The 16992-nt window shown below is 44.5% G+C and overlaps 1 protein-coding gene across 1 annotated transcript in view; it reads left to right on the plus strand.

The window, feature by feature from the left end:
- LOC106613316 (protein CASP) overlaps window positions 1-15960 on the plus strand; it is a 203785-nt gene extending 187825 nt beyond the window's left edge. The window contains exons 20-23 of the mRNA XM_082956495.1: window positions 12358-12414; window positions 13914-13994; window positions 14095-14159; window positions 14269-15960. Coding sequence (XP_082812621.1) covers window positions 12358-12414; window positions 13914-13994; window positions 14095-14159; window positions 14269-14317 — 252 coding nt within the window. The 3' untranslated portion in view covers window positions 14318-15960. The remainder of the gene's footprint in view (window positions 1-12357; window positions 12415-13913; window positions 13995-14094; window positions 14160-14268) is intronic.
- The last annotated feature ends 1032 nt before the right edge of the window (window positions 15961-16992 follow it).

Raw genomic sequence — 16992 nt, forward strand, 5'->3', positions numbered from 1 at the left:
AGTGGTCAGTATGTAGTGGTGTGTAGTGGTCAGTATGTAGTGGTCAGTAGTGGTCAGTGTGTAGTGGTGTGTAGTGGTCAGTATGTAGTGGTGTGTAGTGGTCAGTATGTAGTGGTCAGTAGTGGTCAGTATGTAGTGGTGTGTAGTGGTCAGTATGTAGTGGTCAGTAGTGGTCAGTATGTAGTGGTCAGTAGTGGTCAGTATGTAGTGGTCAGTATGTAGTGGTGTGTAGTGGTCAGTATGTAGTGGTGTGTAGTGGTCAGTATGTAGTGGTGTGTAGTGGTGTGTAGTGGTCAGTATGTAGTGGTGTGTAGTGGTCAGTATGAAGTAGTCAGTGTGTAGTGGTGTGTAGTGGTGTGTAGTGGTCAGTATGTAGTGGTGTGTAGTGGTCAGTGTGTAATGGTGTGTAGTGGTCAGTATGTAGTGGTGTGTAGTGGTCAGTATGTAGTGGTGTGTAGTGGTCAGTGTGTAGTGGTGTGTAGTGGTCAGTATGTAGTGGTGTGTAGTGGTCAGTATGTAGTGGTGTGTAGTGGTCAGTGTGTAGTGCTCAGTATGTAGTGCTCAGTATGTAGTGGTCAGTATGTAGTGGTGTGTAGTAGTCAGTATGTAGTGGTCAGTAGTGGTCAGTGTGTAGTGGTGTGTAGTGGTCAGTATGTAGTGGTGTGTAGTGGTCAGTATGTAGTGGTCAGTAGTGGTCAGTATGTAGTGGTGTGTAGTGGTCAGTATGTAGTGGTCAGTAGTGGTCAGTATGTAGTGGTCAGTAGTGGTCAGTATGTAGTGGTCAGTATGTAGTGGTGTGTAGTGGTCAGTATGTAGTGGTGTGTAGTGTTCAGTATGTAGTGGTGTGTAGTGGTGTGTAGTGGTCAGTATGTAGTGGTGTGTAGTGGTCAGTATGAAGTAGTCAGTGTGTAGTGGTGTGTAGTGGTGTGTAGTGGTCAGTATGTAGTGGTGTGTAGTGGTCAGTGTGTAATGGTGTGTAGTGGTCAGTATGTAGTGGTGTGTAGTGGTCAGTATGTAGTGGTGTGTAGTGGTCAGTATGTAGTGGTGTGTAGTGGTCAGTGTGTAGTGGTCAGTATGTAGTGGTGTGTAGTGGTCAGTATGTAGTTGTGTGTAGTGGTCAGTGTGTAGTGCTCAGTATGTAGTGCTCAGTATGTAGTTCTCAGTATGTAGTGGTCAGTATGTAGTGGTCAGTATGTAGTGGTCAGTGTGTAGTGGTCAGTATGTAGTGGTATGTAGTGGTGAGTATGTAGTGGTCAGTATGTAGTGGTGTGTAGTGGTCAGTATGTAGTGGTATGTAGTGGTCAGTATGTAGTGGTGTGTAGTGGTGTGTAGTGGTCAGTATGTAGTGGTGTGTAGTGGTCAGTATGTAGTGGTGTGTAGTGGTCAGTGTGTAGTGCTCAGTATGTAGTGCTCAGTATGTAGTGCTCAGTATGTAGTGGTCAGTATGTAGTGGTCAGTATGTAGTGGTCAGTGTGTAGTGGTCAGTATGTAGTGGTATGTAGTGGTGAGTATGTAGTGGTCAGTATGTAGTGGTGTGTAGTGGTCAGTATGTAGTGGTGTGTAGTGGTCAGTATGTAGTGGTGTGTAGTGGTCAGTATGTAGTGGTGTGTAGTGGTCAGTATGTAGTTTTGTGTAGTGGTCAGTGTGTAGTGGTGTGTAGTGCTCACTATGTAGTGCTCAGTATGTAGTGGTCAGTATGTAGTGGTCAGTATGTAGTGGTATGTAGTGGTCATTGTGTAGTGGTCAGTGTGTAATGGTGTGTAGTGGTCAGTATGTAGTGGTGTGTAGTGGTCAGTATGTAGTGGAATGTAGTGTTCAGTATGTAGTGGTGTGTAGTGGTGTGTAGTGGTCAGTATGTAGTGGTGTGTAGTAGTCATTATGTAGTGGTGTGTAGTGGTCAGTATGTAGTGGTGTGTAGTGGTCAGTATGTAGTGGTGTGTAGTGGTCAGTATGTAGTGGTATGTAGTGGTCAGTATGTAGTGGTCAGTAGTGGTCAGTATGTAGTGGTGTGTAGTGGTCAGTATGTAGCGGTATGTAGTGGTCAGTATGTAGTGGTCAGTAGTGGTCAGTATGTAGTGGTCAGTAGTGGTCAGTATGTAGTGGTCAGTATGTAGTGGTGTGTAGTGGTCAGTATGTAGTGGTGTGTAGTGGTCAGTATGTAGTGGTGTGTAGTGGTGTGTAGTGGTCAGTATGTAGTGGTGTGTAGTGGTCAGTATGAAGTAGTCAGTGTGTAGTGGTGTGTAGTGGTGTGTAGTGGTCAGTATGTAGTGGTGTGTAGTGGTCAGTGTGTAATGGTGTGTAGTGGTCAGTATGTAGTGGTGTGTAGTGGTCAGTATGTAGTGGTGTGTAGTGGTCAGTGTGTAGTGGTGTGTAGTGGTCAGTATGTAGTGGTGTGTAGTGGTCAGTATGTAGTGGTGTGTAGTGGTCAGTGTGTAGTGCTCAGTATGTAGTGCTCAGTATGTAGTGGTCAGTATGTAGTGGTGTGTAGTAGTCAGTATGTAGTGGTCAGTAGTGGTCAGTGTGTAGTGGTGTGTAGTGGTCAGTATGTAGTGGTGTGTAGTGGTCAGTATGTAGTGGTCAGTAGTGGTCAGTATGTAGTGGTGTGTAGTGGTCAGTATGTAGTGGTCAGTAGTGGTCAGTATGTAGTGGTCAGTAGTGGTCAGTATGTAGTGGTCAGTATGTAGTGGTGTGTAGTGGTCAGTATGTAGTGGTGTGTAGTGTTCAGTATGTAGTGGTGTGTAGTGGTGTGTAGTGGTCAGTATGTAGTGGTGTGTAGTGGTCAGTATGAAGTAGTCAGTGTGTAGTGGTGTGTAGTGGTGTGTAGTGGTCAGTATGTAGTGGTGTGTAGTGGTCAGTGTGTAATGGTGTGTAGTGGTCAGTATGTAGTGGTGTGTAGTGGTCAGTATGTAGTGGTGTGTAGTGGTCAGTATGTAGTGGTGTGTAGTGGTCAGTGTGTAGTGGTCAGTATGTAGTGGTGTGTAGTGGTCAGTATGTAGTTGTGTGTAGTGGTCAGTGTGTAGTGCTCAGTATGTAGTGCTCAGTATGTAGTTCTCAGTATGTAGTGGTCAGTATGTAGTGGTCAGTATGTAGTGGTCAGTGTGTAGTGGTCAGTATGTAGTGGTATGTAGTGGTGAGTATGTAGTGGTCAGTATGTAGTGGTGTGTAGTGGTCAGTATGTAGTGGTGTGTAGTGGTCAGTATGTAGTGGTATGTAGTGGTCAGTATGTAGTGGTGTGTAGTGGTGTGTAGTGGTCAGTATGTAGTGGTGTGTAGTGGTCAGTATGTAGTGGTGTGTAGTGGTCAGTGTGTAGTGCTCAGTATGTAGTGCTCAGTATGTAGTGCTCAGTATGTAGTGCTCAGTATGTAGTGGTCAGTATGTAGTGGTCAGTATGTAGTGGTCAGTGTGTAGTGGTCAGTATGTAGTGGTATGTAGTGGTGAGTATGTAGTGGTCAGTATGTAGTGGTGTGTAGTGGTCAGTATGTAGTGGTGTGTAGTGGTCAGTATGTAGTGGTGTGTAGTGGTCAGTATGTAGTGGTGTGTAGTGGTCAGTATGTAGTTTTGTGTAGTGGTCAGTGTGTAGTGGTGTGTAGTGCTCACTATGTAGTGCTCAGTATGTAGTGGTCAGTATGTAGTGGTCAGTATGTAGTGGTATGTAGTGGTCATTGTGTAGTGGTCAGTGTGTAATGGTGTGTAGTGGTCAGTATGTAGTGGTGTGTAGTGGTCAGTATGTAGTGGTGTGTAGTGTTCAGTATGTAGTGGTGTGTAGTGGTGTGTAGTGGTCAGTATGTAGTGGTGTGTAGTAGTCATTATGTAGTGGTGTGTAGTGGTCAGTATGTAGTGGTGTGTAGTGGTCAGTATGTAGTGGTGTGTAGTGGTCAGTATGTAGTGGTATGTAGTGGTCAGTATGTAGTGGTCAGTAGTGGTCAGTATGTAGTGGTGTGTAGTGGTCAGTATGTAGCGGTATGTAGTGGTCAGTAGTGGTCAGTATGTAGTGGTGTGTAGTGGTCAGTAGTGGTCAGTATGTAGTGGTGTGTAGTGGTCAGTATGTAGTGGTCAGTAGTGGTCAGTGTGTAGTGGTGTGTAGTGGTCAGTATGTAGTGGTGTGTAGTGGTCAGTATGTAGTGGTCAGTAGTGGTCAGTATGTAGTGGTGTGTAGTGGTCAGTATGTAGTGGTCAGTAGTGGTCAGTATGTAGTGGTCAGTAGTGGTCAGTATGTAGTGGTCAGTATGTAGTGGTGTGTAGTGGTCAGTATGTAGTGGTGTGTAGTGGTCAGTATGTAGTGGTGTGTAGTGGTGTGTAGTGGTCAGTATGTAGTGGTGTGTAGTGGTCAGTATGTAGTGGTCAGTATGAAGTAGTCAGTGTGTAGTGGTGTGTAGTGGTGTGTAGTGGTCAGTATGTAGTGGTGTGTAGTGGTGTGTAGTGTTCAGTGTGTAGTGGTCAGTATGTAGTCGTGTGTAGTGGTCAGTATGTAGTGGTGTGTAGTGATCAGTATGTAGTGGTGTGTAGTGATCAGTATGTAGTGGTGTGTAGTGATCAGTATGTAGTGGTGTGTAGTGGTATGTAGTGGTGTGTAGTGGTCAGTATGTAGTGGTCAGTGTCTAGTGGTCAGTATGTAGTGGTCAGTGTGTTGTGGTCAGTATGTAGTGGTGTGTAATGGTCAGTGTGTAGTGGTTTGTAGTGGTCAGTGTGTAGTGGTATGTAGTGGTGTGTAGTGGTCAGTATGTAGTGGTGTGTAGTGGTCAGTGTGTAGTGGTCAGTATGTAGTGGTCAGTGTGTAGTGGTCAGTATGTAATGGTGTGTAGTGGTGTGTAGTGGTCGGTGTGTAGTGGTCGGTGTGTAGTGGTGTGTAGTGGTCAGTGTGTAGTGGTGTGTATGTAGTGGTGTGTAGTGGTGTGTAGTGGTCAGTATGTAGTGGTGTGTAGTGGTGTGTAGTGGTCAGTGTGTAGTGGTCAGTGTGTAGTGGTCAGTGTGTAGTGGTCAGTGTGTAGTGGTCAGTATATAGTGGTGTGTAGTGTTCAGTATGTAGTGGTGTGTAGTGGTCAGTGTGTAGTGGTGTGTAGTGGTCAGTATGTAGTGGTGTGTAGTGGTCAGTGTGTAGTGGTGTGTAGTGGTCAGTGTGTAGTGGTGAGTATGTAGTGGTCAGTGTGTAGTGGTGTGTAGTGGTGTGTAGTGGTCAGTATGTAGTGGTCAGTATGTAGTGGTTAGTAGTGGTCAGTATGTAGTGGTGTGTAGTGGTCAGTGTGTAGTGGTCAGTGTGTAGTGGTGTGTAGTGGTGTGTAGTGGTCAGTATGTAGTGGTGTGTAGTGGTCAGTATGTAGTGGTCAGTATGCAGTGGTCAGTATGTAGTGGTCAGTATGTAGTGGTGTGTAGTGGTCAGTATGTAGTGGTGTGTAGTGGTCAGTGTGTAGTGGTGTGTAGTGGTGTGTAGTGGTCAGTATGTAGTGGTGTGTAGTGGTCAGTGTGTAGTGGTGTGTTGTTGTCAGTATGTAGTGGTCAGTGTGTAGTGGTGTGTAGTGGTGTGTAGTGGTCAGTATGTAGTGGTGTGTAGTGGTCAGTGTGTAATGGTGTGTAGTGGTCAGTATGTAGTGGTGTGTAGTGGTCAGTATGTAGTGGTGTGTAGTGGTCAGTATGTAGTGGTGTGTAGTGGTCAGTGTGTAGTGGTGTGTAGTGGTCAGTATGTAGTGGTGTGTAGTGGTCAGTATGTAGTGGTGTGTAGTGGTCAGTGTGTAGTGCTCAGTATGTAGTGCTCAGTATGTAGTGCTCAGTATGTAGTTCTCAGTATGTAGTGGTCAGTATGTAGTGGTCAGTATGTAGTGGTCAGTGTGTAGTGGTCAGTGTGTAGTGGTATGTAGTGGTGAGTATGTAGTGGTCAGTATGTAGTTGTGTGTAGTGGTCAGTATGTAGTGGTGTGTAGTGGTCAGTATGTAGTGGTATGTAGTGGTCAGTATGTAGTGGTATGTAGTGGTCAGTATGTAGTGGTGTGTAGTGGTGTGTAGTGGTCAGTATGTAGTGGTGTGTAGTGGTCAGTGTGTAGTGGTGTGTAGTGGTCAGTGTGTAGTGGTGTGTAGTGGTCAGTATGTAGTGGTGTGTAGTGGTCAGTATGTAGTGGTGTGTAGTGGTCAGTATGTAGTGGTGTGTAGTGGTATGTAGTGGTGTGTAGTGGTCAGTATGTAGTGGTGTGTAGTTGTCAGTATGTAGTGGTATGCAGTGGTCAGTATGTAGTGGTGTGTAGTGGTGTGTAGTGCTCAGTATGTAGTGCTCAGTATATAGTGGTCAGTATGTAGTGGTCAATATGTAGTGGTCAGTATGTAGTGGTCAGTATGTAGTGGTATGTAGTGGTCATTGTGTAGTGGTCAGTGTGTAATGGTGTGTAGCTGTCAGTATGTAGTGGTGTGTAGTGGTCAGTATGTAGTGGTGTGTAGTGTTCAGTATGTAGTGGTGTGTAGTGGTGTGTAGTGGTCAGTATGTAGTGGTGTGTAGTAGTCATTATGTAGTGGTGTGTAGTGGTCAGTATGTAGTGGTGTGTAGTGGTCAGTATGTAGTGGTGTGTAGTGGTCAGTATGTAGTGGTATGTAGTGGTCAGTATGTAGTGGTGTGTAGTGGTCAGTATGTAGTGGTCAGTATGTAGTGGTCAGTGTGTAGTGGTCAGTATGTAGTGGTGTGTAGTGCTCAGTATGTAGTGGTCAGTATGTAGTGGTGTGTAGTGGTCAGTATGTAGTGGTTTGTAGTGGTCAGTATGTAGTGGTCAGTATGTAGTGGTCAGTGTGTAGTGGTCAGTATGTAGTGGTCAGTATGTAGTGGTATGTAGTGGTCAGTATGTAGTGGTCAGTGTGTAGTGGTCAGTGTGTAGTGGTCAGTATGTAGTGGTCAGTGTGTAGTGGTCAGTATGTAGTGGTCAGTATGTAGTGGTGTGTAGTGGTCAGTATGTAGTGGTCAGTATGTAGTGGTCAGTATGTAGTGGTCAGTGTGTAGTGGTCAGTATGTAGTGGTCAGTATGTAGTGGTCAGTATGTAGTGGTCAGTGTGTAGTGGTCAGTGTGTAGTGGGCAGTATGTAGTGGTGTGTAGTGGTCAGTATGTAGTGGTGTGTAGTGGTCAGTATGTAGTGGTGTGTAGTGGTCAGTATGTAGTGGTCAGTGTGTAGTTGTGTGTAGTGGTCAGTGTGTAGTGGTGTGTAGTGGTCAGTGTGTAGTTGTGTGTAGTGGTCAGTGTGTAGTGGTGTGTAGTGGTCAGTGTGTAGTGGTGTGTAGTGGTCAGTGTGTAGTGGTGTGTAGTGGTCAGTATGTAGTGGTGTGTAGTGGTCAGTATGTAGTGGTGTGTAGTGGTCAGTATGTAGTGGTGTGTAGTGGTGTGTAGTGGTCCGTGTGTAGTGGTCAGTATGTAGTGGTGTGTAGTGGTCAGTATGTAGTGGTGTGTAGTGGTCAGTATGTAGTGGTGTGTAGTGGTGTTTTGTGGTCAGTATGTAGTGGTGTGTAGTGGTGTGTAGTGGTCAGTGTGTAGTGGTGTGTAGTGGTCAGTATGTAGTGGTGTGTAGTGGTCAGTATTTAGTGGTCAGTGTGTAGTGGTCAGTGTGTAGTGGTCAGTATGTAGTGGTCAGTGTGTAGTGGTCAGTATGTAGTGGTCAGTATGTAGTAGTGTGTAGTGGTCAGTATGTAGTGGTCAGTATGTAGTAGTGTGTAGTGGTCAGTATGTAGTGGTGTGTAGTGGTCAGTATGTAGTGGTGTTTAAATGTCAGTATGTAGTGGTGTGTAGTGGTCAGTGTGTAGTGGTGTGTAGTGGTCAGTGTGTAGTGGTCACTATGTAGTGGTCAGTATGTAGTGGTCTGTGTGTAGTGGTCAGTATGTAGTGGTGTGTAGTGGTCAGTGTGTAGTGGTGTGTAGTGGTCAGTATGTAGTGGTGTGTAGTGGTGTAGTGGTCAGTATGTAGTGGTGTGTAGTGGTCAGTATGTAGTGGTGTGTAGTGGTCAGTATGTAGTGGTGTGTAGTGGTCAGTATGTAGTGGTGTGTAGTGCTCAGTATGTAGTGCTCAGTATGTAGTGGTCAGTATGTAGTGGTCAGTATGTAGTGGTGTGTAGTGCTCAGTATGTAGTGGTCAGTATGTATTGGTGTGTAGTGGTCAGTATGTAGTGGTGTGTAGTGGTCAGTATGTAGTGGTCAGTATGTAGTGGTGTGTAGTGGTCAGTATGTAGTGGTCAGTATGTAGTGGTGTGTAGTGGTCAGTATGTAGTGGTCAGTATGTAGTGGTGTGTAGTGCTCAGTATGTAGTGGTCAGTATGTAGTGGTCAGTATGTAGTGGTCAGTATGTAGTGGTCAGTGTGTAGTGGTCTGTATGTAGTGGTGTGTAGTGCTCAGTATGTAGTGGTCAGTATGTAGTGGTCAGTATGTAGTGGTGTGTAGTGGTCAGTATGTAGTGGTCAGTATGTAGTGGTGTGGAGTGGTCAGTATGTAGTGGTCAGTGTGTAGTGGGCAGTATGTAGTGGTGTGTAGTGGTCAGTATGTAGTGGTGTGTAGTGGTCAGTATGTAGTGTTGTGTAGTGGTCAGTATGTAGTGGTGTGTAGTGGTCAGTATGTAGTGGTCAGTGTGTAGTTGTGTGTAGTGGTCAGTGTGTAGTGGTGTGTAGTGGTCAGTGTGTAGTGGTGTGTAGTGGTCAGTATGTAGTGGTGTGTAGTGGTCAGTATGTAGTGGTGTGTAGTGGTGTGTAGTGGTCAGTGTGTAGTGGTCAGTATGTAGTGGTCAGTGTGTAGTGGTCAGTATGTAGTGGTCAGTATGTAGTGGTCAGTATGTAGTGGTGTGTAGTGGTCAGTATGTAGTGGTGTGTAGTGGTCAGTGTGTAGTGGTCAGTATGTATTGGTCAGTATGTAGTGGTCAGTATGTGGTGGTGTGTAGTGGTCAGTATGTAGTGGTGTGTAGTGGTCAGTATGTAGTGGTGTGTAGTGGTTTGTTGTGGTCAGTATGTAGTGGTGTGTAGTGGTGTGTAGTGGTCAGTATGTAGTGGTGTGTAGTGGTCAGTATGTTGTGGTCAGTATGTAGTGGTCAGTGTGTAGTGGTCAGTATGTAGTGGTCAGTATGTAGTGGTCAGTATGTAGTGGTGTGTAGTGCTCAGTATGTAGTGGTCAGTATGTAGTGGTCAGTATGTAGTGGTCAGTATGTAGTGGTATGTAGTGGTCAGTATGTAGTGGTCAGTGTGTAGTGGTCTGTATGTAGTGGTGTGTAGTGCTCAGTATGTAGTGGTCAGTATGTAGTGGTCAGTATGTAGTGGTGTGTAGTGGTCAGTATGTAGTGGTCAGTATGTAGTGGTGTGTAGTGGTCAGTATGTGGTGGTCAGTGTGTAGTGGGCAGTATGTAGTGGTGTGTAGTGGTCAGTATGTAGTGGTGTGTAGTGGTCAGTATGTAGTGGTCAGTGTGTAGTTGTGTGTAGTGGTCAGTGTGTAGTGGTGTGTAGTGGTCAGTGTGTAGTGGTGTGTAGTGGTCAGTATGTAGTGGTGTGTAGTGGTCAGTATGTAGTGGTGTGTAGTGGTGTGTAGTGGTCAGTGTGTAGTGGTCAGTATGTAGTGGTCAGTATGTAGTGGTGTGTAGTGGTCAGTATGTAGTGGTGTGTAGTGGTCAGTATGTCGTGGTGTGTAGTGTTCAGTATGTAGTGGTGTGTAGTGTTCAGTATGTAGTGGTGTGTAGTGGTCAGTGTGTAGTGGTGAGTGTGTAGTGGTCAGTATGTATTGGTCAGTATGTAGTGGTCAGTATGTAGTGGTGTGTAGTGGTCAGTATGTAGTGGTCAGTATGTAGTGGTGTGTAGTGGTTTGTTGTGGTCAGTATGTAGTGGTGTGTAGTGGTGTGTAGTGGTCAGTATGTAGTGTTGTGTAGTGGTCAGTATGTAGTGGTCAGTGTGTAGTGGTGTGTAGTGGTCAGTATGTAGTGGTCAGTATGTAGTGGTGTGTAGTGGTCAGTATGTAGTGGTGTGTAGTGGTCAGTATGTAGTGGTGTGTAGTGGTCAGTATGTAGTGGTGTGTAGTGGTCAGTATTTAGTGGTGTGTAGTGGTCAGTATGTAGTGGTGTGTAGTGGTGTGTAGTGGTCAGTGTGTAGTGGTGTGTAGTGGTCAGTATGTAGTTGTGTGTAGTGGTCAGTATTTAGTGGTCAGTGTGTAGTGGTCAGTGTGTAGTGGTCAGTGTGTACTGGTCAGTATGTAGTGGTCAGTGTGTAGTGGTCAGTATGTAGTGGTCAGTATGTAGTAGTGTGTAGTGGTCAGTATGTAGTGGTGTGTAGTGGTCAGTATGTAGTGGTGTGTAAATGTCAGTATGTAGTGGTGTGTAAATGTCAGTATGTAGTGGTGTGTAGATGTCAGTGTGTAGTGGTCACTATGTAGTGGTCAGTGTGTAGTGGTGTGTAGTGGTCTGTGTGTAGTGGTGATTATGTAGTGGTCAGTGTGTAGTGGTCACTATGTAGTGGTCAGTATGTAGTGGTCTGTGTGTAGTGGTCAGTATGTAGTGGTGTGTAGTGGTCAGTGTGTAGTGGTGTGTAGTGGTGTGTAGTGCTCAGTATGTAGTGCTCAGTATGTTGTGGTCAGTATGTAGTGGTCAGTATGTAGTGGTGTGTAGTGGTGTGTAGTGCTCAGTATGTAGTGGTCAGTATGTAGTGGTGTGTAGTGGTCAGTATGTAGTGGTCAGTATGTAGTGGTCAGTATGTAGTGGTGTGTAGTGGTCAGTATGTAGTGGTGTGTAGTGGTCAGTATGTAGTGGTGTGTAGTGGTCAGTGTGTAGTGGTCAGTGTGTAGTGGTCAGTATGTAGTGGTCAGTATGTAGTGGTGTGTAGTGGTCAGTATGTAGTGGTGTGTAGTGGTCAGTATGTAGTGGTCAGTATGTAGTGGTGTGTAGTGGTCAGTGAGTAGTGGTGTGTAGTGGTCAGTATGTAGTGGTGTGTAGTGGTCAGTATGTAGTGGTCAGTATGTAGTGGTGTGTAGTGGTCAGTGTGTAGTGGTGTGTAGTGGTCAGTATGTAGTGGTCAGTGTGTAGTGGTCAGTATGTAGTGGTCAGTGTGTAGTGGTCAGTATGTAGTGGTGTGTAGTTGTCAGTATGTAGTGGTGTGTAGTGGTCAGTATGTAGTGGTCAGTATGTAGTGGTGTGTAGTGGTCAGTATGTAGTGGTCAGTATGTAGTGGTCAGTATGTAGTGGTCAGTGAGTAGTGGTGTGTAGTGGTCAGTATGTAGTGGTGTGTAGTGGTCAGTATGTAGTGGTCAGTATGTAGTGGTGTGTAGTGGTCAGTGTGTAGTGGTGTGTAGTGGTCAGTATGTAGTGGTCAGTGTGTAGTGGTCAGTATGTAGTGGTCAGTGTGTAGTGGTCAGTATGTAGTGGTGTGTAGTTGTCAGTATGTAGTGGTGTGTAGTGGTCAGTATGTAGTGGTCAGTATGTAGTGGTGTGTAGTGGTCAGTATGTAGTGGTCAGTATGTAGTGGTGTGTAGTGGTCAGTGTGTAGTGGTGTGTAGTGGTCAGTGTGTAGTGGTCAGTATGTAGTGGTCAGTGTGTAGTGGTCAGTGTGTAGTGGTGTGTAGTGGTCAGTGTGTAGTGGTGTGTAGTGGTCAGTATGTAGTGGTGTGTAGTGGTCAGTATGTAGTGGTGTGTAGTGGTCAATATGTTGTGGTGTGTAGTGGTGTGTAGTGGTCAGTGTGTAGTGGTGTGTAGTGGTCAGTATGTAGTGGTCAGTATGTAGTGGTGTGTAGTGGTGTGTAGTGGTCAGTGTGTAGTGGTGTGTAGATGTCAGTATGTAGTGGTCAGTATGTAGTGGTTAGCATGTAGTGGTTAGTATGTAGTGGTGTGTAGTGGTCAGTATGTAGTGGTGTGTATCGGTCAGTGTGTAGTGGTGTGTAGTGGTCAGTATGTAGTGGTCAGTGTGTAGTGGTGTGTATCGGTCAGTGTGTAGTGGTGTGTAGTGGTCAGTGTGTAGTGGTCAGTGTGTAGTGGTGTGTAGTGGTCAGTGTGTAGTGGTCAGTATGTAGTGGTGTGTAGTGGTCAGTATGTAGTGGTCAGTGTGTAGTGGTCAGTGTGTAGTGGTCAGTGTGTAGTGGTGTGTAGTGGTCAGTATGTAGTGGTCAGTGTGTAGTGGTCAGTGTGTAGTGGTCAGTGTGTAGTGGGTGTGTAGTGGTCAGTGTGTAGTGGTCAGTGTGTAGTGGTCAGTGTGTAGTGGTCAGTGTGTAGTGGTCAGTGTGTAGTGGTCAGTATGTAGTGGTCAGTGTGTAGTGGTCAGTGTGTAGTGGTCAGTATGTAGTGGTGTGTAGTGGTCAGTGTGTAGTGGTGTGTAGTGGTCAGTATGTAGTGGTCAGTGGTTAGTGGTCAGTAGTTTTGTTGTTGAGACTCATTGTGTGTGTTTACAGGAACGGCACCATAGATACCTGAGCCTCAGCCCCTGGGACAAGGTTACCCTCAGCCTGGTGAGTCATTCACACAGATGGATATGTAACAAGGTTTCCCTCAGCCTGGTGAGTCATTCACACAGATAGATATGTGACAAGGTTACCCTCAGCCTGGTGAGTCATTCACACAGATATGTAACAAGGTTTCCCTCAGCCTGGTGAGTCATTCACACAGATAGATATGTGACAAGGTTACCCTCAGCCTGGTGAGTCATACACACAGATAGATATGTGACAAGGTTACCCTCAGCCTGGTGAGTCATACACACAGATAGATATGTGACAAGGTTACCCTCAGCCTGGTGAGTCATTCACACAGATAGATATGTAACAAGGTTACCCTCAGCCTGGTGAGTCATACACACAGATAGATATGTAACAAGGTTACGCTCAGCCTGGTGAGTCATTCACACAGATAGATATGTAACAAGGTTACCCTCAGCCTGGTGAGTCATTCACACAGATAGATATGTGACAAGGTTACCCTCAGCCTGGTGAGTCATTCACACAGATAGATATGTAACAAGGTTACCCTCAGCCTGGTGAGTCATACACACAGATAGATATGTAACAAGGTTACCCTCAGCCTGGTGAGTCATATACACAGATAGATATGTAACAAGGTTACCCTCAGCCTGGTGAGTCATACACACAGATAGATATGTAACAAGGTTACGCTCAGCCTGGTGAGTCATTCACACAGATAGATATGTAACAAGGTTACCCTCAGCCTGGTGAGTCATTCACACAGATAGATATGTGACAAGGTTACCCTCAGCCTGGTGAGTCATTCACACAGATAGATATGTAACAAGGTTACCCTCAGCCTGGTGAGTCATACACACAGATAGATATGTAACAAGGTTACCCTCAGCCTGGTGAGTCATATACACAGATAGATATGTAACAAGGTTACCCTCAGCCTGGTGAGTCATTCACACAGATAGATATGTGACAAGGTTACCCTCAGCCTGGTGAGTCATTCAGACAGATAGATATGTAACAAGGTTACGCTCAGCCTGGTGAGTCATTCACACAGATAGATATGTAACAAGGTTACCCTCAGCCTGGTGAGTCATACACACAGATAGATATGTAACAAGGTTACCCTCAGCCTGGTGAGTCATTCACACAGATAGATATGTAACAAGGTTACCCTCAGCCTGGTGAGTCATTCACACAGATAGATATGTGACAAGGTGACCCTCAGCCTGGTGAGTCATACACACAGATAGATATGTAACAAGGTTACCCTCAGCCTGGTGAGTCATTCACACAGATAGATAGGTGACAAGGTTACCCTCAGCCTGGTGAGTCATTCACACAGATAGATATGTGACAAGGTTACCCTCAGCCTGGTGAGTCATTCACACAGATAGATATGTGACAAGGTTACCCTCAGCCTGGTGAGTCATTCACACAGATAGATATGTGACAAGGTTACCCTCAGCCTGGTGAGTCATTCACACAGATAGATATGTGTGAACAAACGGTTGTAATTCACCCATGTGTTTTAGGGTCGTGGTATTCTCTCCAACAAGATGGCCAGAACCGTTACATTCTTCTACACCCTCTTCCTGCATTGCCTGGTCTTCCTGGTATGTAGCCTTTGACCTTTCACCTCCCGCCACTCCAGTGCCCATTGGTTATTCAGAGATGTTTGCTGATGTCATAATGTGTGTTTGTGTGTGTTCTCAGGTGCTGTATAAGACTGCCTGGAGTGAGAGCATCGGTCGAGACTGCTCTGCCTTCTGTGCTAAGAAGTGAGTTTCATTCTGTCTTCCTTCCCGCTAGCAGAACAGCGGTGTGTTTGGGATTTTAGTTAGGATTGCCTCTAATCTTTCGATCTCCTCCCCTCTGTCTGTTTCTCAGGTACTCGGATCACCTGCATCGTTTTCATGAGAACGGGGACAACCTGTGAGGCTTTCAAGACAACTGGGGGTCAATTCATGACGTCAGTGATCTTCAGGTCAGAAAGTCGGAGTTCTAGAAAGATGCCAGAGTTTCCGACTTGGAATTCCGAGTTGGGTGATCGTTCAACACTATTTTCCAAGTCTGAGTTTTTTGCAGAGTTGGTTTGACAGAAAGAACAGCTTTATTTTCTGCAGTAGCTGCTTTTAACCACTAGGGGGTAGGCTTGCTCTCTTCTTCGGGAGGGGAACTAAGTGGATGTGGTTTATGTGCAAACCCGTAATATTTAATCTTTTTGAATCCTTTCATTAACCGTAAACTTAAACGAGACCAATGTGATTTTGGCTAGTCGAGCTGTCAATGGGATGCTGGTCAGAAAAGTCTCCTTTAGGTCTTGCTATATTCTGTTCTAGCCTGTAATCTCCTATACTGATATTAACTGTAATCTCCTATACTGATATTAACTGTAATCTCCTATGCTGATATTAACTGTAATCTCCTATACTGATATTAACTGTAATCTCCTATACTGATATTAACTGTAATCTCCTATGCTGATATTAACTGTAATCTCCTATGCTGATATTAACTGTAATCTCCTATGCTGATATTAACTGTAATCTCCTATGCTGATATTAACTGTAATCTCCTATACTGATATTAACTGTAATCTCCTATGCTGATATTAACTGTAATCTCCTATGCTGATATTAACTGTAATCTCCTATGCTGATATTAACTGTAATCTCCTATGCTGATATTAACTGTAATCTCCTATGCTGATATTAACTGTAATCTCCTATGCTGATATTAACTGTAATCTCCTATGCTGATATTAACTGTAATCTCCTATACTGATATTAACTGTAATCTCCTATACTGATATTAACTGTAATCTCCTATACTGATATTAACTGTAATCTCCTATACTGATATTAACTGTAATCTCCTATACTGATATTAACTGTAATCTCCTATACTGATATTAACTGTAATCTCCTATACTGATATTAACTGTAATCTCCTATACTGATATTAACTGTAATCTCCTATACTGATATTAACTGTAATCTCCTATGCTGATATTAACTGTAATCTCCTATGCTGATATTAACTGTAATCTCCTATACTGATATTAACTGTAATCTCCTATGCTGATATTAACTGTAATCTCCTATGCTGATATTAACTGTAATCTCCTATGCTGATATTAACTGTAATCTCCTATGCTGATATTAACTGTAATCTCCTATGCTGATATTAACTGTAGTCTCCTATACTGATATTAACTGTAATCTCCTATACTGATATTAACTGTAATCTCCTATACTGATATTAACTGTAATCTCCTATGCTGATATTAACTGTAATCTCCTATGCTGATATTAACTGTAGTCTCCTATGCTGATATTAACTGTAATCTCCTATACTGATATTAACTGTAATCTCCTATGCTGATATTAACTGTAGTCTTCTGTACTGATATTAATTTTGATGAATGAAGTACTGATTGACAAGAGGGGTGTTTGTTATCATTTGATACGGCTATATGTTAGGGGTGCTGGGAATTCTGGGAAAGCGCATGTATATTTGTTAAGGGATTAAATATTACAAGACAATTTAAGAGATGTTGATTAAAGATGAAGTCTTGGCTTTTAGAGTTCCCTTATTGAGAGTACATCGTTGAGGAAAATGTGAAGAATTATCACAGCACCTGTAATTGATTAGAAATATCTGAATTTAATTGAATTGACAATATGGCCGGACAGGGGCGTTGTTTCCAGTCAGATGAATAAGGGTGTTGTGTTTGTGTTGAGGGCTCTTTGGTTCCTAGCTTGGTGGATTTGGACAGAGGACAACAGACAGGTCATGATTTCTGTTGCGGTAGTTCACATGAATGGTTACTGAATTTCATGTGGTTGATTATGTTGAAAGATTCCTATTTCCTGACCTCCTCTCACTACCTGCTGTTAGGACCTTAAACTAACTACAGCTGCCCTCTATGTCACTGTCACGTCTATTCTCCCTCCATGTCACTGTCACGTCTATTCTCCCTCCATGTCACTGTCACGTCTATTCTCCCTCCATGTCACGTCTATTCTCCCTCCATGTCACGTCTATTCTCCCTCCATGTCACTGTCACGTCTATTCTCCCTCCATGTCACTGTCACGTCTATTCTCCCTCCATGTCACGTCTATTCTCCCTCCATGTCACGTCTATTCTCCCTCCATGTCACGTCTATTCTCCCTCCATGTCACGTCTATTCTCCCTCCATGTCACGTCTATTCTCCCTCCATGTCACGTCTATTCTCCCTCCATGTCACTGTCACGTCTATTCTCCCTCCATGTCACGTCTATTCTCCCTCCATGTCATGTCTATTCTCCCTCCATGTCACTGTCACGTCTATTCTCCCTCCATGTCACGTCTATTCTCCCTCCATGTCACGTCTATTCTCCCTCCATGTCACGTCTATTCTCCCTCCATGTCACGTCTATTCTCCCTCCATGTCACGTCTATTCTCCCTCCATGTCACGTCTATTCTCCCTCCATGTCACTGTCACGTCTATTCTCCCTCCATGTCACGTCTATTCTCCCTCCATGTCACGTCTATTCTCCCTCCATGTCACTGTCACGTCTATTCTCCCTCCATGTCACGTCTATTCTCCCTCCATGTCACGTCTAT

Source organism: Salmo salar, chromosome 09, assembly GCF_965601325.2.
Source record: "Salmo salar chromosome 09, fSalSal1, whole genome shotgun sequence".
In the NCBI taxonomy this organism is placed as follows: domain Eukaryota; kingdom Metazoa; phylum Chordata; class Actinopteri; order Salmoniformes; family Salmonidae; genus Salmo; species Salmo salar.